A 27,283-nucleotide genomic window follows, 5' to 3' on the forward strand; every position below is an offset into this window, starting at 1 on the left:
CCCCTGCCCTCGTACCTCTGTCAGCTGTCACATTTATACAGACGGGTTCCACAAAACACTTTTTAAATGTGCATTTCTTTAATTTTTAAAAATATACACAGGAGAAGCCATGTGTTTTACATAGGAATACACACATTAACAAAGCATTTGTTATAGTTTTCCAAAATTCTATTATATCAGTCTGAAATTTATAAATTAAGTATAGCAGAACTTTTAAAGTCAAAATGAAATCCCTGAAACTACTGGATGCAGTGGACTTTTTCCAAAATCAAATGAACAGAGAATATGAATATGGTTTGTGTTAAATAAGGTTTATTGTTAGCTTTATTGCCTATAGTCTATAAGATGCAACTTTATTGTGCCTTTGCAAACAGGATACATTTCTTAAAAAACTGATCAAAATTTTCCATACATATAGCTCTATATGATAGATTACAGTGCAACACTATTTTTGTTACATAATTATAGAAATACTATAGAACCCAAGAGCACAGCGTAAGCAAAAGAAATACAATCCTGAGCCATCTGAACAAGATGATTTAATGAATCCTTTTAGTGTAAGTTTAGAAAACACGGAGGAGAAAAAAAAAAGATACATGCACACTGCAGTCATGAGCAAAATACATTAAATACCTGTTCCTTGCTAGACACAGGTGGGGGATTATGGTGAATTTCAGACACATGCACACGCACTCACACTCCCATCTACTCCTGCTTCCCTCCCATCCCCAATACATTCACTCCCACCCCTTCCCCAAAGAAAAGATCAGGCACTAAATCCTAGTGAACCCCACATCTGCCTTGCTGGAGAACGTGAAGGGACTGCTAAAATAAGAGTAGAAATCCTCACCCACAACATGAAACAAAGCATGTGCCGTAAGCCAATTCTAGCTGCTTTTGCCTCTTTGGAAGTAAACGAAGCATATGCTCACTACAGTTTACAACTGTAGAGGGAAAGGTCTTGAAAACAAAACTGTTTTCCCTCCCTATCCCCTGAAGTAAAATCAACAGCGGAAAACTCACCCTAAAACTAATTGCCTCATCTGCTATTAAAATACATTTGTCATTCTATTTTTGGTATCTATTCAATCATAGTTCAGTAAGAACAGTTCATGAAGTTTGTACCTGCTTATAGTAAACACTACTGTACCACATAAAACCCACCACGGCTGGACAGGCTTATGAAGCACCAAACCTTCTACGTGTGTGTTCCTTGCTAACATTCGCTCAAGACCACAGCATCCTAGTGTTACCAAGGATAATGTACGTAGAGTTAAGTAACGAAAGGTATTTGGTTTGTGTCTTCACCTTACACATCCTGGTGATGAAATTAACCAAACCATGCCTTCCCTGAAAATAACCTGAGTCTGCTGACTACGCAAACTGACCAGCTCGACTGTCAGTCCACTAATCAGAGGTTGAGCTGGAAAACCAGAGGGCTAATGTCTACCAGCAGCTTGTCTTGTGCGGATAACCAAGAGTTCTTGGTTTTTGCAGTATCTATTGTCCCAAAGGCTGAACCACTGAGGTGGAAAGAACTCACAGCATCAAGAATACTGAACGAACTACACAGCCTGCGGGACTGCCTGGAGAGAAAAGAGGATCCTCATTCCCCACAGGATGTGCTGTGGGTTTTAGTGTCTCTGTGTACATCAGCTGCTACAGAAAGAAAAAAAAAAAGATTAACTCCATAACTTTCTTATTTTCAATTAAATGCTCATACACTCACAAAATACTCACACACCCTATGAATATGAGGTGGCTCTTCTCTTCAACATTTTTAAAATCAAGAGGCACCAATACCCGTTCATTTATGTATTAGAAGTCTCACAGAATCACCACCAAAACGACAGAAATGGCATTTGTGATCACACAAAGGAGAAAAAAATCGAAAGACAAATTTAGCCGCTGTATTTCAGACTGTACTTGAAAGCACAGACGCTCTGGCTAAATTAGAATCTAAGGTTCTAATAAGGTTTTCTTGGTTTCGCATAGTCCCATGGCCTTTGTCCGTGACTGATAAATGGAATGGTTCCTAAGGTAATTGAGGAAACCACTCTGCAATTCTGTTTTCGATGTATATTATTATAATTAGTCTGCCTAGAAAAAAAAAACCCTTGGCTCTGTCATGGCCTTCTGCAAACAGAGGAAGAGCATGGCGAAGAGCATCCTCCTGCACTGTTGACTACACGGCCTCGGCAATAAGGTCCTGACGCCACTGGTGAAGGGGGTTCCAGAGCAGAAAGGACCACATGTTGTATTTCAGCATCTTTGGTTAAGGTCTGGCCTTGTCAAATCCACCTCTCCGTCCCATTTCGTCACCAATGTTTTAAGCCCATGCCTTTAGTTAAAGGTCACAAGACATAATTTTCATGTCAAATCAAGAGTTTCAAATTTCTGGCCCTACCCTGCCCAGTAGGACTGTAAGGACCTTACACAGGAAACTGTAAAATCCAATGCTTCAGTGAAAAGCATGCTCTTTTTAAAGTTTCATGAGCTGCATAGAAAACTGTCAACAGGATTCCCAACACTGGGAGAGGGACAGAGCACTTTGTCCTTAAAAGTGGCCTGAGCCAACTGTATGAAGTGTGTGGCCCCCCAAAATATTTACCACCAGCCTCTAGAGCAACATCTATATTGTACAAATCTTATGTGAAGCCTAAATGTTTTATACGTTTTTCAGGTGGAAAGGTGAGAATAAGAGTTGTGAGTAAAGCTAAATCTGGCCTAGTGAGAAAAAAGAAGTAAACAAACAAACAAACAAACAACCTCTGGATTTTAATTCAAAGGAAAATATAGGTCATAAACCTGTTTTACATCCTCAGCCAGAGTTGCCTGGAATTCTCTACCTTCTGTTATGGAGTCCAACGAGCTTCTCTCTGCTCTCTTCCTTCAATGCTTAACCGGATAGAGGGGAAACTTTAGGGAGGGTTCCAACAGGAAAGCAGAAACATGGCTAAAGTCCCGGTGGGGCCAAGACTGGCGAGGTCGGACAGAGCAAGCGTCGTGCCTGGATAGCCTAACGCTGCCCAAAGCGGTCACCCGGAAGCCTGACCACACACAGCAGTCAAGCAGCGTTCTCCTGCAGGTACTCCTTTCCTTTAGACGTACCCCCGCTCTCCCAGACAAACATTTCAGGACAAACCACCTGGTCTGGTATGGGCTGGTATGCTACTGCAAATGCTGACACTTTCCAGTGAACTCAGCACCAAACCTGTTTTCTCCCTCCCTGCGGAAGAAACCAATCTGCAGTTTAAAACACAAAGTGTCCCAGTCCTTTACTTCTGTGTTTTCTTCTTTCTCCGTTTTCTCATCAAAGTTTTCCTATATTGACGTTCAGTTCCATGTCAGATGAAATAAAGTTGCAAAATATTTGGTGATTTCCACAGAACATTCTTCTCGTAATGAACTGACTTAACGCGCTTAAGTCAAACTGACTTAACGCGCTTAAGTCAGAAGTATGTCCAAAGAAGTCCTTTCCATGTAGTTCGTTCATCATATAGAGAAAGACTCTTACACATGGCTATTTCTGGACAGTGCATTAAACGAAGATACCTCACAAGAGAAAAGATCATTATCTGTATCCATTAGAATAATATACAGATTCACAGTCAATGAGATGATACACTTTGCAGAAGAGAGGCATTGAACGGTATACTATTCAAATACAAAAACAGCAATAAACATATTCTGCACTACAGAAAATATGCTAACTTCTAACTTTAAGGATTTAAAGTAATGAGTCTGGTAACTGCATTTTAGGACTGGAACATGCTTCTTCCCTTCCAGGGACACAATGTTTGATGCCGGTGCACATATATATATACACACACACACACAACACTGTGTCTGCAATGATATACAAAGAGACAGACAGCCAAGTCCTGAAGGCAGATTTCAGAGAATAGGGCTACCAAGACCAAGAGAGCAAATATTAACTTAAGAACACCTCTAACTTCAGAATTTCATTTTATTGAACACACCTTTTAAAACAAGCACCTCTTGGCAATAAAAGCAAAGAAACACGAGTACTCCTTCCACTCTGTTCTAGTGGAAGGCTTCTCACACCAACCTGCTAAATTCATGATGGAATCAGAAACAGGCAGCCCACTGGGGCTACAAGCAGAGCTCAAATGCAGGTCTGCTAACTTCTCGGGGAGAGCTGGAGCAGAGGAAAACACCAAAAAGCAAACTGGGCATCTATCACAGCTTTCTTCCTTAAGCAAAACAAATGCAAATTAGTTTTATAACCACAATTCAGTTTTTCAAACTTTTTCTGAAGAATTTTCATTTAATTTTGTATACATAACAGGAAGTAAAACTTTTTCACAAACATTCTCAAACCTTACAATTATCAAGAAATGACTAAAGTAAAAGCAGGAGAAATATTAAACACATGGCAGGGAGGTTGATTTCTGTTTCTGCTCTTAAAAAGTAAAAAAATCACCATATAATTAAGTACAAAAACCTGCATTGAATGACAACTGCTGGTGTATTTACTTGATCAAAAATGAAGACCAAGAATATAATAAAGCCCTATGATAATATTCATCTGGAGCACTCCCCTCAGTGTGTGTACACTAAAATGTTGGCAAAGTTTCTGGAGCATTAGCTTATATAAACACGGGAGTCCTCAGTTAGCTGCATTAAATGGAACGTTCTCTTCTGAAATGCGCCACAATTCAGTTTCACTTACAAATCGCAAATTAAAGTTATCTCTTCAGAAAAATATCTGTTTGGCATCTCCTGGACTTTGTTCCATTGGACAATATGGACATTTTAATCTAAAGACAAGAAAGAAAACATTGAATCAAGGAACAGGATCAGTACTGAGCATTCAATTTTCCTCTACGGAATGTCAATGTCTTTAACAGTCACACACTCTCCACACACTCACGTCTGTATTTTGTTTTGAGGGTTAACTGTGCTTTCCCTTATTATACCAGCCAAGCTCTGAAGGGTCACAAATAAATACCAATCAAGCCAGATGCTAAACTGAAGGCTTTCCTTCAGTGGAAATGAGTGAAAACTGTTTTGTAACAAACAAAACAAAGACAACGGTTTTGAAAATTGCTCTTTTAGTTTCAAAAGTAAGCCCAATTTTCCTCCTCCAAAGTTTAGGCTGTGCCTGTCTTTGAACAAGCTTCAAATGGACTGGTCACACAACCCACTCAAGTGCAGCAAATCTGATGCCAGCGGCTGAGCCTAGAAGGCTTGCTGCCGACAAAGAACGACGCCCAGAACCAGCACGGTCTAGTCACCATCCACCGGCACCACCAGGGTTGCTGCATGGTCTGGGAAGGGCACAGATAGCTTCCTTACATGCGAAGACTTTCTTTTAAAAGAAAGACTTTACCATAACAGGTCTCAAGTGAACTCCAATGAAAAATGTTCTAACTGCCTAAGCTAGAAATAGGCTTTTGTGACTTTTTTCTTTTTATTATAAGTTGGGCCCGGTATGAGTATAAAAATCATAAATGTATATACCCTGCGAATTAGCAATTCCAAGTCTACAATTTATATATCACATGTAGATAAAGTAATTCTCTTTACAACAAAAAAATGTTTAAATGTTCATTGATAGGGAATTGGTTAAATAAATTATCACATTTCCATATGGTAGAATACTCTGCAGCTCTAAAAAAAGAATGAGGGCTCTTTCTGTAGCACATAAAAGACCTTCAAAATACATCATTAAGTAAAAAAAGCAAACTTGAGTACCATATAGGGTATGTTACCATTTGTGTAAAGGCAGGGGGAAAATGACAATGTACTGCCTACCCAAAAGTTAAGAGTTAAAGATCATGCTTATAAATCGAATCATCAAATTCATGAACAAATAAAAAGACTGGCAAGAAAAGAAAAGAAAAGAAAAGAAAAGAAAAGAAAAGAAAAGAAAAGAAAAGAAAAAGAAAAAACATCAGATACCACCTTCCCACTAAGTTTCAAAAGAAAATTTTTTTACCAACATTTAAAAAAATCACTTACTTGCTACCATTAAACATTTTATTCAGGGCATCTCTTGATATAATATGACCACAGACCAATTTCATGGGTGGATTGTTATCTGTTGTTTGCTGACGAAGAATGGGACAGGCAAATATAGAGTGATACCAGCACTTTTTACCAAGGTCCACTTCAATCTTCAAAAAACAGTAAAAAGGCTCAAGTTACATCTCGGAAAACCATCTACATGTCAATACGCACTGGGAAGCAAAAACATTTATCAGTCTACTCATCCAAATGTATCTTTTTACAGCACTCTTACCTCAAAGACAGGCAGTCTTAGGGATTCAAGCCTTACTTCATAATTCTAATTAACCTTCAAGATTATTTATAACACTACTTTTCAACCAAATTCTGATGTCTGAGGAGTCAAAGGAAGGCAATGCTCTAGATGTCGAACACTCCTGAAAATCTGTCAGAATAGATATACCCTAAGAGCAAAGCCCACCAGAAACCCTGTTTTGCAGCACACTCAGGTAGGTGGCAAAATTCAGTGTAATAATTCCTTTAAAGACAGAATAAACAAGGCTTACTTTTATGCAAGCTTCAGATCTGAGTTTCCCATGTTCTGTGTATAATGGTCCAGAGAAACTATCTGAAACAAGGACTTTAAGCTCAAGTTCAGCAAGACCTCTCACAATCTGTACATCAGAGCCATGGTAGGTGTACCAGTCATTTCTCTTCACAGGGAACAAAACAAACAAAAGCTATGAAATCACCTAGCACAATGGTTGGCACACGACAGCGGGCTCCACAAACGTCAGTTCTTTCTGTTTTCTTTCCTTCCAAAATGGTTATCAATATAAAGTCTATTACCCAGACTCTTTCAAGAATGTTGACCAAGTGTAACAGAACAATCCTGAGAAATAATGGTCCGATCATCACCTCCCATTGCTTTACTACCCCAACACACAGGTGTCAGGTGAATTCAGACTTCAGCGTGCTCTGTGCTCATGCACAAATGTCAGAGATGCACGTAGCACAGCTGGGAAGCTGCCAGATTCTTGCAGGCACCTTCCTCAGCAAAGCAAGTGAAGGCTCAACTTCTTTTCACTTGTTCAAATAAGCAAGCAGCAGTCAAGCAGGGGTGCTGCCTGTGTCCTGACCACACTCAGACTGGGAATGCACCTGTGTCTTTAATCAAAACAGATCTCTGAGGAGGAGCTGGGGCAGCCAACCGACAGTTACCAGCTGGAAGGTGACTGTGGATAAACCTGTGCACAGGCGTGGCAGACAAAAAGCAAAAGCCAAATGCGTATTTAGCCTTTTAGGATCCGTGACACAACCGTGACAGGCATGATAAATGCAGTCCAAGTTTTAGTGCTTACTGTCAAAGGTCACATACAATGACCTTTGCCACTCCATGTCATAACTCCTATGGCAGCAAAGCTGGAGTCCCTACTATGTGTCCCATGTTATTCTAAGCATACCAGTTATCTCTAGTCTTTAACAGCCCCAGAAAGGGAAGGAAGGTACCACAAACTACTGCTTAGAGAAGTAATAGGGTTGGCAAGTGACTAGAGGTGATGTTTAAAATCATGGCCAGGAGAGCAGTGGACACGCAGCACTGGAGGGCCGCTGAGGACTGCACGTGTACCAGGGACAACCTTTATTTTAGCAGCTCTGTGCTTATTTTAAGCACAAACCCATGACTTCATAAATATCGATGCTTAACACAAAACTAAATTAATTCAACCAGTTGACTCACCGCTCTTGTATTTTAAAAAACCGTAGTCCGAGTGGTTTCTCCAGGGCCCTGCAGAACACACTGTGTGCCACAGTACAGACGCCACGCACACCTGTGACGTCTTCCTTCACTAGCTCTCTACGTCAAAATTGTATTCGTTTTTTTCTACGTCAAAATTAAAGACCAAAAACTCCAGCGCCTCCAAAACGTACTAGCTCCCCATTTCTATTGTTTTTAATCATGTCTACACATGACATACAAGAATCCTGGCTGAACGGCTACAACGGTGTTCTCTCGTTAAAAGGCAAAACAGGCATTTTAAACCCTTAGCATCCATGTTCTTCTCATGGCAGGAAAAAACAGAATGGTAGAAAGTGGAACTCACAGGTAATTCATCTTTCTGGTTCCAAACTCCTGTGCACTGCCTCTGTTCTATCACGGCTTTGATATTAATTAACGCTGGCAGTGCCACACAACCTGCTGAGAAACTGGGAGAGAAGAGGAAATGTCAGTGCCAGGCCAGGTGTCAGACAGCTTGGTCCCAGGAAACATCAATCCCTCCAGACTCCATGTGCACAGGGTCCTGGCCATTGGACAGGGCACAATGCCCTCTGCTTTGTTAAATCAGTGCCAAGAAAAAAAAAAACAAAAACCTTCACATTTTACAAAACCACCAGATTCAATGGGCTCTGCTTATCAGTCATTAACGATATCCTGAAACAGTTTCTTGCTCAGCCTCCTTCTAGACCCTAGACCAGGATGCCCCTGTCCAGGGCAGAAGTGCTCATTTCTCAGACCCAGAAATGCTCGCAGTTGTCTCTCAGCGGAGTCCCTCTTCAGGACTGCCCTCAGTTGAAGCAAGTCACCTGACCAGGGTCACATCTGATGACTGCTCTGGGTAAGGATACAGAAGCCCAGCTTGTCGCCCTAATTTGGAACAGCTTCACAGGCCCACCGTGGCGCCAGATCTCCTCAGGGATGTGCTGAGGCCTCTGATAAGACTACTCTGCAGTCCAACTTACCCTAATCCTGCTGCTTTCATTCTGCCACGGGGGCTCATCCTAACAAACCTCCCGCGTGTCATCTCCACCATTTCACACTCTGTTCCCCCAGAGAACCTGACCTGCAGCCTGCTCATGCATTATAACAAACTGCCTCAGTGTCTCCTATGCTCAGCTGGAACACCCCACGGAAGGCAGAAGGTACCTTGTTCACCTTTGTAGCTCACACAATGCCTGGCACATAGCAGGGATCTAAAACACTTGAGGAATTAAATAAATAGGAGAGCTAAAGAAGTTATTTTCTTAAACAGGTTCATCGACTTCTTGTTTTCAAGACCCACTTACATGCTTAGATATTAAGAATCTCAAAGGCATTTGTTTCTGTGGGTTATATTATTGTACTAGAAATTAAAACTGACACATTTAAAAAATATCAATTTGTTTAAAATAATAAATATATCACATTATAAATAACATTCTTACCAAAAAACAAAACAAAACAAAAAATCCATATTTTCCAATCCAAAAATTGTGAGAAGACTGGCACTGTTTTACATTTTTACAAATCTCTTTATGCCTAGCTTTATAGAAGACAGATTCTTATATCTTGTGCTGCATTCAATTTGTTGCAATGTGTTCTTTTGATTTAAATAAATGGGGGAAAAAATCTGGCTTTAAACAGATAGGCAGTAATTTAATTGCCTTTTCAGATAATTGTGATATTCCTTTAATGCCACACCAAAACTCAACAAGTAGTAGATTCTTAAAGGTTAGTTGCAGAGTGGAGTGAATCCTTGCCACTGAATTTTTTTGTTTTCTGCTACATTAAAATCCAATTGTCTGTCTCACACTGTGAATGAATCTTTTACTCATGCACGATTTTATAAGATCACAGTGAATTAAGATCTTCTAAGTGTTAACACATTTCATTACACAATCTCAAAAAAATAAAATTCATTAATATCACCAATCTCATCAGAAAAGTATTGGGAAGGGACCCCTGGGCAGTTCAGTCAGTTAAGCATCTGACTTTGGCTCAACTTAGGTCATGATCTCACGGTTCATGAGTTCCAAATCTACACTGGGTGAGCTCAAGCCCCACTGCAGGAGCACTGTCAGCACAAAGCCTGCATGGGATTCTCTCTCTCTGCCCCTCACTCACCTGTGCACTCGCTTGCATGCTCTCTCTCAGATAAATAAGGGAAGGAAGGAAAAGAAGGAGGCAGGGAGAAAGAACAGTATTGGGAAGCTGCATGCCCACAGTGGCAGATACAAGTTTTCCAAAATTGTTATCTTAGCTTAAACTCATGAATTTAAAAGATACAAAAAGATATAGTCAGTTGCTTTCCTTGACATGACAGGCTCACTTCATACATGTGAAAAAACATCTGCCAAAAACCTAAGTGTAATTAACTGTAGTGATTCTAATTTTTTTTTTTAATGTTTACTTATTTTTGAGAGTGAGAGAGACAGAGCACAAGCAGGGGAGGGGCAGAGAGAGAGGGAGACACAGAATCCTAAGCAGGTTCCAGGCTCTGAACCATCAGCACAGAGCCCGATGCAGGGCTTAAATCCACGAGCTGTGAGATTAGGAACTGAGCCAAAGTCAGACACTTAACCAACTGAGCCACCCAGGAGCCCCAGCTGTAGTGATTTTTTTCAAGTAAGAACTATTTCATGAAAAAAACAACTAGCGGGGGCACTTGGATGGCTCAGTTGGTTGAGCGTCCCGACTTTGGCTCAGCTCATGATCTCATGGCCCCGTGAGTTCAAGCCCCGCATCAGGCTCTGTGCTGACAGCTCAGAGCCTGGAGCCTGCTTCAGATTCTGTGTCTCCCTCTCTCTGACCCTCCCCCACTTGCACACTTACACACACACACACACACACACACACACACTCTCTCTCTCTCTCAAAAATAAACAGTTAAAAAAATTAAAAAACAACAACAACTAGTGTATTGGCTCATAACAATCAAGCAACATACACAGGTGTTTTCTGAGACAAGAGGATACTTTGGCTTGAAGTTGAAGTGCTTTATGAGAACTTCCCACTTTGTCACACAGAATATCAAAAAGGTGTGTACTCAAAGGTGAAGATGTAATAAAACTAATAATTTTAAATGTTTTGTCAAGAGCAATCTTTTTTTTTTTTTTTTAAGAACAGTCTTAAGTAAAACTAGTGTGTCTTAAACTGCAAGTGTGTGGTGAAGTATGATGTGTGGGGAATATGCCAAGTCCTTTAGGAGTCTGGGACCGCTCTGCTGATCTGTGAGCTAAGGCTCAAGCAGTTTAATACACCACTGCTGCTGCACCATCTGTGGAAATATCGGCACAGTGAAAAAGGCTCTGGGGGACCCCCAGAGGTTCACAGATGACACTGCTCTAAGACTGTTTCATCACCAATTGTGATGATCTCCTGAAATACCAACCGTACTCTTCTTCAGAAAGACAAACATTCTCTTCAAAAGCTAGACAGGAAATTAAGAAAAACTAAAGCAAGCAGTGCATATTTCAATAGCAGGACCCATTTCCATACCTGACGCTGAGAGGGGACTCCACCGAAAGCCCCAGGAGGGCACAGGCGTCCCGAGTAAAGATGTCACAGATGTCAGCCCACTGGTTTGCATCAAGTAGGTGAACATATGGGGAGTTCTCAATCCCTTGTCTCAGGTACACAAGGCTTCCCATCAAAACCTGAATGTCTAAACAAAACCAGTGACAATTTGGAGGTATGAATGAGCACTCCTGAAATAGGGGCTGATGTGGGGGTGGGAAGCTGAGAAAGGCAAAAATTCCCCCAACTGACATAGCCTAAGTTATTAACAATGTCTTTTAAAATTCTGGTCCTTGGGGCGCCTGGGTGGCTCAGTCGGTTAAACGTCTGACTTCGGCTCAGGTCACGATCTCGCAGTCCGTGAGTTCGAGCCCCACGTCAGGCTCTGGGCTGATGGCTCAGAGCCTGGAGCCTGCTTCGGATTCTGTGTCTCCCTCTCTCTCTGCCCCTCCCCCATTCATGCTCTGTCTCTCTCTGTCTCAAAAATAATAAACGTTAAGGGGCGCCTGGGTGGCGCAGTCAGTTAAGCGCCCGACTTCAGCCAGGTCACGATCTCGCGGTCTGTGAGTTCGAGCCCCGCGTCAGGCTCTGGGCTGATGGCTCGGAGCCTGGAGCCTGTTTCCGATTCTGTGTCTCCCTCTCTCTCTGCCCCTCCCCCGTTCATGCTCTGTCTCTCTCTGTCCCAAAAATAAATTAAAAAAAAAAAAAAATGTTGAAAAAAAATAATAAACGTTAAAAAAAATTTTAAAAATAAAAAAATAAAAATAAAATAAAATTCTGGTCCTTAAGCTTGGTTTATCCCTTCACTGTAAATCAAAGAAACAGCATTGAGAGAAAGGGGAAGAAAAGGAAAACACTGAATACGAACTTCAAGTTACTTTACTCTTATACACAGCATAGTGTAACTACCATTATCTAGATGAGTAATGATAACGTCGTAAATGGGGCCACCAAACATTTCTGGCTGTAGAACTGGCCAGGACTCCCACACTGACATTCGGTGTCACTGCTGCCACTTTGGACACTTTGTGGTGGCATGCCTGCCTGCTCTTTCTCCTATCTCTTACATACAGAATCCCCAAAATGCAATGTCTCTTTCTGACTTTGAATCCAAGAGGCTTCAATGTTTTACTTTTGTTCTAGGTCCAATCAGCGATCTAATAATAATCTAAGCGATTAGCATCTACAATTATTTTAGTTCCTTAGCAAATTGGTATTAGATCTCCTTAAGATAAACCTAAATCCCAGTGGTGGCTATAGGTCTGTTCCAATTAAAAACATTTGACTCTAGACTCACCTTTTTGATGATTTAGGGCAAATGGCTGAAAATTTTTAGCATATTGTAATGCTTCTCGCTGATTCGTAGTTCCGCCCATCAACAAGCTAATAAAATACAGTCTGTGTAGTTTAAATTCCAAGGAACTGTTTTGGGCTATGAGCATTTCTCGGTTTGATACTGCCCATCTAAAGGAAAAGCAGAAAAGATTTTAACAGTAATTAAGAGCCGGCAAAGAGTGTCAAAAATTCTTTGAAACCTAACAACACACAAAAAACGGTCTGGTCTGCCATCTTGTGGAAATCAGTGGTAACATCAATCCCTTGGCCCAGAGACTTTTGTAAAGAAAATAAACAGAACTACACCCAAAGAGACACTTCAGCTAGTGAAAGTAAGATAAAAATAGTTAAGTCAGATGACAATTAAATATTTAGTAAGGTTTTATACCAAGACAAGATGGACTCTGATGAGTCACAGGATATATTTGGAACTTGTACAAGGCCCACTTTGAAGCAGGTGTCAGCCATGAGATTCACTACTCAATTGCCCGTATCCACTACTCTTTTCCTGTTAAACTGGCATGGCATATTTATAAATGAATCATAAGATTCTGAATGGGAACCATCTATTTTTAGACTTTTTGGGGGCACAAGATTTTGTGCTGCACACTTTGAGATTAAAAACAGCAAACAAGGTTATTTGTGCTTCAAGGTGTTTCAGTCTAATCCGGCAGATAAAACTACATATATATCACATTTATATCACACTGTGCCATAACGATTTGTACAAACATACTGCTAATGAAGGAAAGAATATCCAGTTCTGAAAGATCCAAAGTACAGGGACTCAGGACTCTCCAGTACACACAGTTGGGATAACCAATGTTGAGCTGGGTCTACCACTCCAGGTGGGCACTAGGCAGAAAAGTGTACCAACCAGCTGTTAAAATCAATTTTGCAATCAAATGGTAAGGAAGCATTACTTTATCTCTTTAAACAGATTAAGATGTAGAAGCCATATCATATTTTTCATCTGACTTTCAGTTGGACAAATATTCTAACCCATTTCACCAAGGACCAGTGGAACGTGAACTGGGTATGATTATAAACCCGGAGCAGCTCTGCAAACTACAGAAGTAAAATGTTTCAGGTTCCTCATAATGATCAGTTGAATGGGATTAGACTTCACAGAACTCTACTGTTACAGGATCCTACCCTAAGGGTTCCACATGCACATGGGTATTCTAATCAACCTGTTGATGCATCCACATCTTAGAGTCCAAACGTGAAGCTTCTGTGACTTCAAAATCAAGGTTATTGCTAAAAATATTTTAAAACTATATTCATCACTTAGACTTTGGCAATATTTACTTAAATTTAAGTAAGCTTTGAAACCTTGCCTGGTCGCAACACCAAGTCTGAGATAAATCCTGCTGACACCAGCAACGTACTTTTGGCAGCGATCTTTCATGAATGCCCAGTGCCAACTGCCAGTACCAAAAGTATTGAGCGTCTGGCAATATCTAGCTTGTCAGGGACCTTCATGATTTCCAGTTCCAAGGAGTACTTTTATTTTTATTTTTATTCCAGTATAGTTAATATACAGTGTTGTATCAGTTTCAGGTGTACAATCTAATGATTCCACACTTCCATACATGACCCAGTGATCAACATAACAACTACCCTCCTTAACCCCCTCACCTATTTCACATATCCCCCTACCCACCTCCCCTCTGGAAACCATCAGTTTGTCCTCTATAGTTAAAAGTCTGTTTCTGGGTTTGCTTCTCTCTTTTTTCCTTTGCTTGTCTGTTTTCTTAAGTTCCACATGAGTGAAATCCCATGGTATTTGTCTATTTGGCTTTGCAGCTCCATCCACTTGGCTGCTAATGGCAAGATTTCATTCTTTTTTATGGCTGAGTAATATCTCATTATGTGTATACACCACATCTTCTTTATCCATCTATCTATAGACACTTGGCCAAGCAGTACATTTAAATCATGTTGCTTACCAAAAGTTTATCCTACACCCCTCACTCATAAAATCATGAGTTAGTAGGAAAACACACGTTTTCCTACTAACAAGGAAGGAGAGGCAGCAAGCTACTTGTTTTCTGTTTCTGATATGAGGTACATGTGTAAGAGTCTACAGAGTCCAAGAAGGGAACTAATAGAGAGTAACTACAAATTTTAATAAACAATGAAAGTCAACAGAGAGGGCAAAGTCCTTATGTAGGCAATTCACAAAGGAAAAAATCTATTTCATTTTCACAGGCAGATTTTCAGGATATAATATTAAAGGTGGGGAAAACTGTCCTGTCTAGGAAAAAATAACTCCCAGTTACAAGAAACTTTAATGGTAATGACTCCAGGGAAGCTGGACTGCATGCACTGTTCACCAACTGTTATGGTGCATGGGCTACAACAACCCAGACCAGGGCATCAACTCTCAGAGCAGCACCAGGAGGCCAGAAATAATGGGAGGACATAACGGTGGTCCAGAGGACAGTGATTAACACAGTCTATGCTGTCCTACGTTTTACAAAATTACTTTCAGTTAAGAAGGCAGTAACTTTTTAAGCAAATGCAAAAGTAAACGAAATTCTTAACTTCTTTTTTTAATCAAAAAAGCTAACAGTAATTGCAAATTACATTTCCTAAAAGTAATCCAAGCCATGAGTTATGATTTTAAGCTCTGCAAACTATATATGTATATGTAACCCATTTAACTTGGAGAGGTATTTAAATACTGGACAATGTAGTTCCTAATTTATCACTTATTTTTACTCACTTTCAAATTTAGCTATAAACAAGGCTACAAAATAATCAGAAAAAAGCTAACATTGCTAGTTCCTAACCCCCAGGCCCACCAAGAAATTTTCAGGAAAAGTAAATAGCTATTTCATTACAAAAAGGAGCTGGAGAAATGTGGGGAAAATGAAAACTCCAAATTCACAGAATACAAGTTGTCATGTATTTCTTAAATTACATTTCTTGACCTTCTGTCTTGAAACAATGTATTATCTTAACTTTTGAATATTATATTAAGCCTAAATCTCACAAAGCAAAGCATTAGATTAACCATTTCTAAGCTTCTCCCTTCCTGGCAAAATGTCATTTTCTACACTAAGGATCTCTGCCCTCAAACGTGTAAACATATGTAAGTAAGCATTAAGGTGAAAACCTTGCCTTATAGCACCTCTCCCTCATACCTCCAGGCACCCACATTTGTATTGTCCTGACCCCAATTCCTTGGCCACAGTTGACTGGCCAGGTAAACATGGGTTTTAAAGTCACATTCTTGTGGTGTCTCATATAAATGAATTCATCTATCCCTTATCTCCTTCATGATCACTTCATGATCCTGTATCTTTTGTGCTTGAAGTTCTTAATGATTGCCTTCCTTGACAATCAGAACATCTGCCTTAACTAATCTCTGGAATCTGGGTACAAATTTCACAGCAGCATTTTTATCTACACTAGCAGCCTCCCCAGAGAGCTAAACGTTAGCCAGTTCATGATGACTTCTGAATTGATGAAACCATCTTTGGCAGTAAAGTTCTTCTTCAATCTCCTTATAATTACTGTTTTCTTTCAATACGGCCAACTGCCACATGGCCAAACTAACCTTTAAAAAAAAAAAAAAACTGCAATCCAAAGTAGAAGTAAACATTCCTTTTAAACCATAAGCAGCTTTCTGTTCCTAGTGCAATTTAAATTACAGAATGTCAAAGTGGCTCTACCTTGATTTTTCACATTCATAGTGCTTTTTCAGTACGGCTTCTATCATGACTTTGTTCAGGCCTGCATCTCATCCTGGCTCCGCTCTGTCGATGGCATTTTCAACTTTTTTTTTGTTTTTTAATGTTTATTTTTGAGAGACAGTGTGTGTGAGTGGGGGGCAGGGGGCAGTGGGGAGAGAGAGAGGGAGACACAGAATCCGAAGCAGGCTCCAGGCTCTGAATCATCAGCACAGAGCCTGATGTGGGGCTCAAACTCACGAACTGTGAGATCATGACTTGAACCGAAGTTGAACTCTTAACCGACTGAGACACCCAGGCACCCCTCAACTCTTTCTAATCACGTGCAATTTCACTTCTAGCAATTCACCTTTGTTGACCAAGCTCCTCTTTCAAAAATCCATTTCTGTAATATGTTGCACGTGTTTATCTCTGGGGGATGAGGAGGCAAGACAACTACATGCTTGCTGAGGGGTAACGAATGTGCGGTGACCAGTCACTGACAGACTTGGAAGAAGTGATGTGGTTGGCTGTGATCAAGATGCACATCTGTTATTTATGTGGTGATTTGTTATTTATGTGGTGATTTGGGAGTAAGGTTTGTAGCTTATGCAATTACTTACAGTTTACACAGAACTCGAAGCAGGATCCAGGCTCTGAGCGGTCAGCACAGAGCCTGATGCAGGGCTCGAACCCACAACGGCAAGTCATGACCTGAGCTGCAGTCAGAAGGTTAACCAACTGAGCCACCCAGGCACCCCAACTTTATAAAAGCCAAGAAGGCCCAGAGTGGCACAAAGGAGAAAGATGCAATGTTTGAAGAACTAATAAGCAAGTCCACGTGTCTATGGCACAACTCTTTTTAAAGTAGGCTTCGTGCCCAATGAGGGGCTTGAACTCACGACCCTGAGATCAAGAGCCGCATGCTCCACCGAGCCAGCCAGGTGCCCTCACTACGGCACAACTCTTAAAGAAAGAAAATTAGGTTAGTTTTCTTTTTCTCACCAAGATCCCTGCCCCTCCACTTTTCTTAAGCAGCACAGGGGTAGGTGTCGGCAGGAGCAAGAAGTGGTTGGCCAATAGGAGAAATTAGAGGTGTTTGTCATGTGGTGTGACAAATTAAAGGAGGAAAATAATGAGACTAGAATGGAGACACAGGTTCAGGCCAAGAACCTGACATCTGAACCTAACACATTCAGATAACCTGATCTAGCAAACTTCATTACCATCAAGAGTGATGTGTCCAAGTGAATGAAAGCTGGTCTAGATGGAAGACCTGTTTGCTTTGTGCAGTGAGAAGCCATGATCCTACCTCCCAGTGGCGGTGCTGGTTAATTTTTTGCAAACGAACAATCAAACACAAAGTGAGTAGCTGAGAATAGAGCAGAAAAACTCAAGGGCCAGGCTCAATTGCCACATTTTCTACAACTTTCCTAAATAATCTCTGCAGCCACAGAACTCTTGACGTCCCTTGTATCTGAACCTCTTACATGGCTCATCTCACATTTGTAGGATAGTTTCTGGTCTTTTATAAGGCAGGGACTCTGTCTTGCTCATCTTGGCACACCCTGCCTACTCTGAACGGGGTATACTGATAAAGAATACAGGTTAGTAGAGTCAATTACGCGTGGACTTTAATCTTAGCTCTGCAATGTGAATTTGGGCAACTGAAATCTGTTTCCTTACTGTAAAATGGGGGTACCTCAAAGGGTTGTGGGCATCAAACAAGGGGGCTAGTTAAAGCGCTGAGCACAGAGATGGGCACAAATAGATATTCAATAATAAGCAACTTAATTTGTATTTACTGAACGGATGAACTCTAATGGTTCTTCAAAGTCATGATTTTTAATAAGAAAATTATACTTAAAAGACAAGAATTATTTGGGCGCTTCCATGTAATACTCAAGTAGTGCTGCTTTGGTTTTTACAGTCTCAACTGTGTTGGAATATGATGATATCCATGTATCAGTTAACCCTCTTCAAAACATTCAAATTTTTGTAGCTAGAAGTTTACATTGAATATTCACTTGGGTATTTGCTTCTCTGAGCAGGAATAAGAGGTAGAAGACCGTCAGAGCCTTAATTAACCTGGTAATAACCAAATCCAAAGCACAGGAAACTACAAAAGCACGAAATATAATTGGCCCCCAAAACTTAACCCACTGCCTATAAAGCAATACAAGACACATACAAAAAAATAGTTGAGATGTTAAGAAATAGAATGCTATTTTCTAGATAATGGCATTTCCAACAGAAAACTTTTGATTTTTAATTTTTAAAAGAAAACAACTAGTACGATACACAACCAAAAAGCCAACTAAACATTCAATTATAACTTCACTGTGATTTGTTAAAAAAAAATTCTGATCCCAAATCTCCTATGTGGGTTATTGAGAGCACCATGAGCTTTAGAACTATTCCTCATTTAAAGACACACTGTTGGGGCACCTGGGTGGCTCAGTCGGTTAAGCGTCTGACTTTGGCTCAGGTCATGATCTCTCGGCTTGTGGGTTCGACCCCCACGTCAGGCTCTGTGCTGACAGCTCAGAGCCTGGAGCCTACTTTGGATTCTGTGTCTCCTGTTCTGCCCTCCCCCGCCCCCCAAAAATAAACATTTAAAAAAATTTTTAAAAAAAGACACTGTAGACAACCCCCCAAAAAGGGCTAAAAGGCACCCAGTAAGGTCACTGATATCACAATTATCTCTGTTCACTGCCACTCCATTCCCTAATAAAGAGACCTTTTGTGCCTCTTCCATAAAAAGACCCCAAAACAATACTACTGACTTAGGTGACTAAGTTAGAAGCAACCCACTCCACACAATTATCCCACAAAGCATTAAGCATTAATTATCCTAACTGTCAGGCCTCTGAAAAGACTTGGCACATTGTTAGCTCCATATTTAGAATTTCCATGTTATTCCAAAAATAATTAAAACAAGATCCCACCTTCACAGTTAGCTGCTGTCCCCCAGGAACCTAACTGACAGCCTCATCTATTTACCTCACTCCTCTTATAATTTTGCCAATCTGGGTTGATGTCTATTTCTGGTAATAATGAAAAATATATCTTGCCAATTCCCACAGACACTCCACTACAACCTTTCAGAAAATTTTTAAAAGACTTACAAATATATTCTTTTTCTGTTCTCCTCTAGGGCTATATTCTTGGGCGGCGGGGGGGGGGGGAGGGGGTGGTGTACAAGCTTAAGTTCAGTGAAATGAATGACGTTTATTTACTCCACAGACGTGGACTTGGCTCAATGTTATTGGTGACCAAATCAAGTGCTTAAAAAATTCAGAGAATGGCAAAAATGACAAAAATCAAAGTTCAGCCAAAAAAGGTTAAGAATCCTATAACTTTGCTTTAGAGACCAAAAAGAATAGCTTAATATTTCTTTTCTGAAATATGTGCAAATGGCAGTTTCTCAGATATGGACTGAGTTCATCACTGGAACTACTAACATTTTATTCATCTCAGACTGGTGTGAATCTTTGTCCTTCTTACATGCTATTTTAAAAAACAATACAGGGGCGCCTGGGTGGCTCGGTTAAGCATCCGACTTCAGCTCAGGTCATTATCTCCTGGTTTGTGAGTTCGAGCTCTGGGTCGGGCTTTGTGCTGACAGCTCAGAGCCTAGACCCTGCTTTGGATTCTGTGTCTCCCCCTTCTCTGCCCTTCCCATGCTCATGTTCTGTCTCTGTCTCGCAATAATAAATAAACGTTAAAAACAAAATTTTTTTTTAAATACAAACTATAGTGTTACGCATTTAATTTACTTCAAACAAAACAAAACAAAACAAAGCAAACAACACGCACACTTTTAATTTGAGCCTCTCCATAATGCAGTGTCTGGTAAGAGTCCCAAAAGCAATGTGAGGCAAGTGGCCACCATGCTGGACGACACAGTTCTACCAATTAGCGATTTTTTTTTAAATAAAGTTCTTAAATATGACATGCTTTTTATTTACTGCTAATAAATAAACCCACAAACCATGAAATCATGACCTGAGCCAAAGTCAGACACTCAGCCCACTGAGCCACCCAGGCGCACCTCAATTGGTTTCTTTTTAATAGAACAGCTCCGTCTCCACCAGACTTAGCGCATGGGCACAGTGAGTTAAAAATGTATCCCTTAACTCACCTTTTCTGCCTTTTCAGAATTAAGAACCATCCTGAACAGCAACAACAAAAAACCCAAAAAGAACAAAAATAAAAACAAAAAACTCAAGCTCTGGAAAAAAAAAAAAAATCCAACTTGAATTCCTTTTCTCCAATGGTATATCTATCAGAGCCTTCTTTCTTCTGTGGTTCTATGTGGCTATTAAAAAATGTCTGAGTCAGCAAGACTGCCCACCTACAGGAAGCCAAAACTAAAAACAAGAAAACAAATACCAGAAACTGCCTAATCATTGTCACCCTCATTGCCAGTGGTAGTCAAGGCTCTGTGATCAGGTACTTCAGCTTGCTGCCTTCATTTTCATTTTCTAAAAACTTTCTCCGCTTATAAATGGTGTTTTATTCACAGATACTACAATTTCTCTAAGTCTGGCAAACACTTTCTTCTCCTTAGATCCACTGTTCATACCACAAAGAAACTACAATGGTTAAGCTCATCCTAATCCCTCTGTGGTTTTTATTTCTAGCCCCACCTAATCACTAGGCTTAGAGATGGAGTCCTTTCATTTTTCAACAGGCGGCCTCATACTGTTCATGGCCTGTCCAATCTAAAATTCTTCTGTGGTCTAAACTAACAGAATATTTTTCTCTCTTCTGTGAAAAAATCTTTTAACTTCTCTCTCTCTGTCTCCTTCTCATAACCATTCAGTTATTGTCTGTTCCCTCACAGTGTTCTATTGAGGCTTTGCAAACTCTATTAAACTGCAAATTCTTCTAAACAAGTGCTGGGGGCCCCTGGGCCTACTCCTCGGTGTTGAAAAACCAGGTTTCCAAGTCTGCAAGGTTGTCAGCCAGACCACAGACTGTGGCAAATCCAAGAAGGTGGTATTACTCTTTGAAACACCTTTAAGGAAGGCAACCTGAAGACAGGCTTCCCCTGAAGACAGCACTTAAAATGTCAGTAACTGGCTCATACCTATAACAACAGTTTCTGTCTCTCTAATATTTCTCTATCCCTTTGTGTTAAGTTGCTATTACTCTCTTGTTGACACGAGTTACTTTTGGCTTGACCTCTATCTCCCCCATGAAGGAAGAGGTCTCACGTTTGCTCAAAGTTCTCCTTCTAACTATTCCATCATTTACTGAAGTATGCCATACGCTTATGAAGTAAAGCACCATGCCAGGTGCCAAGAAGAACTTAAAAAATAGATAAGGCAATCTGGAGGAGAAGAAAAATCCATATATAAAGTCAGAAATATAAGGGGGCAGGAACAAAAGAGTAGGCAGTGTCCTAACCAGCTCTGTGTATATAATTAGCTGTTGTTCTGCCACTTCTGCCATATCAACATTCTTTTCTTCCTTCTTTCCATTGTCTCTTACCATTTGCAACTGATAGCTAATGCTCTCCAAAGTTCCTTTCATGGCCTCTATCCATACTAATCTGTTTGGTTGGCTTCTGCCTCCCCAAATGTCTAGACTGCCTGGAGGAAGTGCTGCAGCCCCTCGTGGATGGTTCCATGCTGCTGCCTCTCCCAGCGTGGACAAATAGAAAGTGCCACAATGACTGAAAGATACTCTGTCTTGTACCTGAACCAGAATTCTTCAAAAACTGATGTCCCATATTCGTCAACTTTTGCTATGAGCTGAATAAAGTGAATTCTCTGTACTTTGGACATTAAAGATGCTGAGGAAATAATGGCTTTGTAGCCACCAGTAACAGGCAAGAATTGGAAAAGTCAGAGTTGTTGTAACAGACATTTCTATTAAACTATCATTTTCAAAGCTTGTGTTCTGTAGGTCTCCAATTTTGTGGGTTTTAGCGTTTTGGGGGAGGGGGTTGGGGACAAGAACAAGGATTCTGTGGTCAGATATGCACGGGGAACATGGAGTTTGGCGACGTTAAATGTTTCTTTAGGACTGCTGATGACCCCTGTAATGTGCTAAAGTAATAAGTCTCTTAGAGAAGAGTATTATTCACGGGACATCATGTGAAGTGCTTCTCATGTGACCTTTTGATTCCATATCCTTTTCTTCCACAAAGCACCTGCCAGGCCTCGATTCGTCCTCTATAAAATGAGTATTTATTTCATAGGGTTATGATGAGAATTTAATAAGTTAATACACGTAAAATGCTTAGAACAATGCTCGGTATATAAGCACTCAAGAAAAGTTAACTGTAATTGCCGCCACATCCCCCTATACTGATAATATTTAATATGGCAACCTTCCCATAAAAGTGAAGTAACAAAATTTTTACTGTGTAGTAATTTCCACTATTACAACCAAGGGGATAGAATGAACCCTGCCTTTGCCTGAGAGGCACTGCTTGAGGCTACCAGTTTAACAGAAAATATTGATAGAAATAATTGATACATATGATATAGTTATCAGTAAGAATCTTAGATCTTACAGAAAAAGCATAAAGTTAAAAGGGTGTTATCAATTTTCTTCACTCCAAAAGGGAAACGCCTTGAGTACTTTGAGAGGCTGAGGTGGTCTAAATACTCAGCACAGTCTGTGGCACATGGTAAGCACTCAACAAAAATTTGATGAAAAAAATCCTGAGAAATTAACGGATAAATGACTATCAGTTGAATAACCCAAATATTATTTCCAAATCATTATGTAACAAGTGGAAAACCCATACATTTCTATATTTAGGCTCCCTCACTCTTCTCTATAGATGTTTAATCATATAGGTAAAACATGAAAGTAGATGGGAGAGTGGCTATTTAAGAGTTATGACTGGTACTTGACAGAATTTAATCTCCCAGGTGTGTCAAAATCTAGTATCTGCTAAAAAACAAAACCCAAAAAAACTGTAAAGGTAATGTATGCCATACACAGTGGTACAATTTGATGTCTATCTTTAAAGACACAGGACCTACCTGCCTCATATTTATAATGTATACAGGAATTTATCATTTATAAATGTACACAGGAATCTATCTCTACATGTTCATCTGAGCTTGTTTCAAAACACTGCAAATCTTTTAAGAACTGATAAATGATCAGAAACAGAAAACTAAATATGCAGAATTAAATAGGTTAGTGGAATTTTACAAAAAAAAAAAAAATCAAAAATCTTCCCACCTTTTTCTGAAAACAATACTCTCAAATACTTCCAATTTTAAAATACCAGAATTCTATGCCTAGAACCCCATAACAGTATCACTGTTTCTATCATCCAGTTTCTTCCTTTTATTTTATGAGTTTTTGTTTTTTTTCTAAACCACCTGGTAATCCTCACATTAAAAAATTCTAGGACAGGGGTCAGCAAATTATGGCTAAGGTTCAAATATGGCTTGCTGCCCATTTTATATACCAGATGGCCAAGATGGTTTTGTGGGTTTTTTTGTTTTGTTTTTTTACATTTTTAAAGGGTTGTAAAATAAAGCAAAGAAGAATATGTGACAGAGACCTTATGTGGCTTGCAAAACTTAAAATATTTACTGTCTTGCCTTTGACAAAAAACCTTTTTTGATCCTGCTCTAGGGTATTACTTATCATAGCTTACTCAGTAATTTAAGATAATTCATATCAATGACAAGTTCACAGTGAATCATTACATTTTATAATGTAGTAATGAGCACAGAACTCCTTCATAACAATATCTGCAGTCTTCCTGCATACCACTTAGTTCCAATAGCCAATTAAGTTGTTTTTTTTAGAATGCTAGCACAGAACCCCGCACATTATGGAGGTTCAAATATCAAACTGAGACCACTTGAACAATAGTACTTCAGTTACAATGCTAGTCTAAAGTAGTAGAATAGCCTGGATATAGGAAACCCTTTTTCTCTTCTGGGAATTCAGATCAACTGATAAGAAGGCTCTAACCATTTTCTCATATTTGTCCATCCTCCATTCTCACTTTGCTAAAACAAAGAAAATAATTCTTCTTCACTTTCTCTGAAGTCTACCCCAGGTGAGATATATAGAGGGGTACAGATATACGTCAAAATCTCTAATGTGTTTTCTAATTAAGTTTCCTTACAGAGAGTTCTCCCCAAGTATTCAAAAGAAAACAAACATAGGAACTCACTCCAGAGCAGGTCTCAGAACTCTGACTTTTAATGCTTCTAAAATTCTATTTAACTCCACAAACGGTTCTTTCTGACTTGGGTCTACAGAAAGACCAGATTCCTGAAAAAACAGAAAGAACTTTTGTTAGCAGTAATCAGACAAAGAAATATATTAAAAGCATATTCTAAATTATAAAATATGAGGCAAGCCATTAAAAAATAATTTTTAACGTGTGTTTCTATGGTACAGACTGATGACTGAGTCCTACTAACATTCCTTCTTCTTTCCCAAAGTAGCAGAGCCCCCAGATTTTAGCCGAGTACATAACTGTATGGAATAAAGCTGTACTCCATAACTGTATGGAGTATGACTTTGCGAGATGGAAGTTCTGGCCGGTGAAATACAAACATGTACTCTTTGCCCTTTCTTGGAATACCAAAAGGTGTACCTAGAGTTCTGGTTGCTATCCTGGACCATAAGGACAGGGGACACCTTAGTAACAGCAGAGCTACACGGAGGCTAGGTCCCCAAAAGCCTCATGGATCATAGCTACTATACATGCTGTGGATGGCTTACTACTACCTATTTCTGTGCAAGAGAAATATAATCCATTATTTTTAAGCCAGTGGTATTTTGGGTCTTTGTTACTTATAAATAAGCTTAACGCTAAAAGACACAACTCACTTTAGGAAATTTACATGGACACACACAAAATTCCCATAAAGGTACAGAGAAAGACTTGAATTATTGGCTTTCTGAATTATTTAAAATAGAAGGCTGCCTGGCTGGCTAAGTCAGTAGAGCATGCAACTCTTGAGCCTGGCGTAAGTTCAAGCCCCACGCTGGGTGTAGAGATTACTTAACAATAAAATCTTGAAAAAAAAAAAAAAAAAAGAAAAAAGAAAAGGCTTAGATTAGAGGTCTAGCTTACACACTGACATTAAACTACTGAATTTTTATAGTCCTTCACTTTTCTAAACAGAAAATACAATAACATATGGTGGACTAAAAGGGAGTTTGAAGACACATGAATTTGGGACTGAATCCTAGTTTCTTCACGAAGAACCCATATGGCTTTGGGCAAGCTACTTCTCCAGACCTCGGGTTCCTTATCTGTAGAATGGAAGCAATTTCTACCTCACAGGATTGCAGTAAGGAATAAAGGCAGGGCTTGACCTGTGGCTCTAAATACATGGCAGCTGCCATTATTACAACTAGGTAGAATGGATGAACTATTCTGAGATCCTTAGGTTCATATCTACTAGCAATAAAAGGCAAAGCTGCTCACTGAAGTAAATTTTAGCTTGAAACTTATTTGATAAACAAAATGCTGCAAGTTGGGCCAGATCAGCAGAACATACGTAAACTTCTTTATCCTCTTCTTCTCTGCTATACTACCTTCCCTAACAAAAGAGGAAATGGAGAAAGTAGTATCGCTTTTGACCCCTTGGTTGATTACCTGGGACCGCTGTGATGAGGCAGGAATAAGGAAAAAAAACAACTCAAATAAGAAGTTCTAGAACTGTGGGGCATGTGGGTGGCTCAGTCAGTTAAGCATCTGCCTTCAGCTCAGGTCATGATCTCACAGTTCATGAGTTCCAGTCCCACACTGAACTCTACACTGACAGTGCAGAGCCTGCTTCGGATCCTCTGTATCCCTCTCTTTTAGCCCCTCCCCCTGCTCGCGCTCTCACGTGCTCTCTCTCAAAAATAAACACAAAAAAATTCTTCAAAAAAAAGAAAAGAAAAGAAAAGAAAAGAAAAGAAAAGAAAAGAAAAGAAAAGAAAAGAAAAGAAAAGAAAAGAAAAGAAAAGAAAAAAGGACTTCCTAGTAAAATGAGGTCAGCCCTGGTACTTAACATATTAAAAATCTGTCTGTGGCCAAAAGAAAACTCCCCTGAGTTCCCTCATTTTGTATCATGTTCTCACCCACCGGCACACTGTTAGCAGGCACACTGTTACCTGGCAGAGCTCCTCAGCTACGTCCAGCATCCCTTGTCGAAAGAAGTGCTCCACCATCACCTCATTGAGCAGCCTCTGACTGTCTGCCTGCCAGCAGCCATCTATTCCCACACTGCTAATGTCAGAATCAAAATTCTGAAAAAAAGAAAACAAATCATGAGTTGACTAGGATATACCATTTTATATGATCTTCACCCTACCTAACAGAAAGAATACCCTTCGTTTCACTCAGATATCCACAGTAAGTACCCAATTCAAATTATCTGCAGCCTACCACAAGAAGTAGTTTTTCCACTGCTTTCCAAAACTGCTGGAAGAGTAAATGGGTACATTTTCAGAGGGGATTTGAGAAAATACATACATTTAATCATTTCTGTGGATAAACTGATTTCTAGTGAATACAGCAATATTTTCAGGTATACAGTGCTAACTATACAAACATGTTCAATACAGCACTAACTGGAAAAGAGAGAAAACCCATACGCCCAACACAGGATTAAATAATCACGGCAAGGCCCAACAACTGCCGTGCCAAGGTAGGGGTCGGGGGGAGGGAAAATGGCCAAGTAATTAAGAGAGCAGGCTCTGAGGCTAATCTACCTGGGTTTGAATCCTCATTCTCTCTCTTACTAGCTGTGTGATCTTCGCCAAATTAGTCAAAGTCTTTCAGCCTCAGCTTCCTTAAGTGGAGAAAATAAAAGTACCTTCCTATTATGGGCTGAACTTCATCTCAAAATTCCCATGTTGAAGTCCTAATTCTCAGTACCTCACTAAATTAAAATGAAGTCATTACAGTGAGACCTAATCCAACAGGACTGGTATCCTTATAAAAAGAGGGAATTAGGACACAGGTACAGAGGAAAGGCCATGTGTTATTAACTGAATATCTAGATGTCCCCATCTCCACCCCCCC

The 27,283-nt window shown here is 39.9% G+C and overlaps 1 protein-coding gene across 7 annotated transcripts in view; it reads right to left on the minus strand.

Moving 5' to 3' along the window:
* Window positions 1-290: 290 nt before the first annotated feature.
* The window catches only part of RMND5A (required for meiotic nuclear division 5 homolog A), a 62,990-nt gene continuing 35,997 nt past the window's right edge, over window positions 291-27,283 (minus strand). For 5 of the 7 annotated variants that reach the window (XM_058683400.1, XM_058683401.1, XM_058683402.1 and 2 more), the window contains 7 exons: window positions 26,371-26,505; window positions 24,428-24,528; window positions 12,546-12,712; window positions 11,231-11,396; window positions 8,079-8,181; window positions 5,989-6,143; window positions 291-4,784 (listed from right to left, as the gene is read on the minus strand). In XM_058683400.1, the coding sequence (XP_058539383.1) occupies window positions 4,721-4,784; window positions 5,989-6,143; window positions 8,079-8,181; window positions 11,231-11,396; window positions 12,546-12,712; window positions 24,428-24,528; window positions 26,371-26,505 (891 nt within the window). In that variant the 3' untranslated portion in view covers window positions 291-4,720. The remainder of the gene's footprint in view (window positions 4,785-5,988; window positions 6,144-8,078; window positions 8,182-11,230; window positions 11,397-12,545; window positions 12,713-24,427; window positions 24,529-26,370; window positions 26,506-27,283) is intronic. The other 2 variants (XM_058683398.1, XM_058683397.1) reach the window with 2 other exon arrangements.

Source organism: Neofelis nebulosa, chromosome 9 (assembly GCF_028018385.1).
Source record: "Neofelis nebulosa isolate mNeoNeb1 chromosome 9, mNeoNeb1.pri, whole genome shotgun sequence".
NCBI classification, from domain to species: domain Eukaryota; kingdom Metazoa; phylum Chordata; class Mammalia; order Carnivora; family Felidae; genus Neofelis; species Neofelis nebulosa.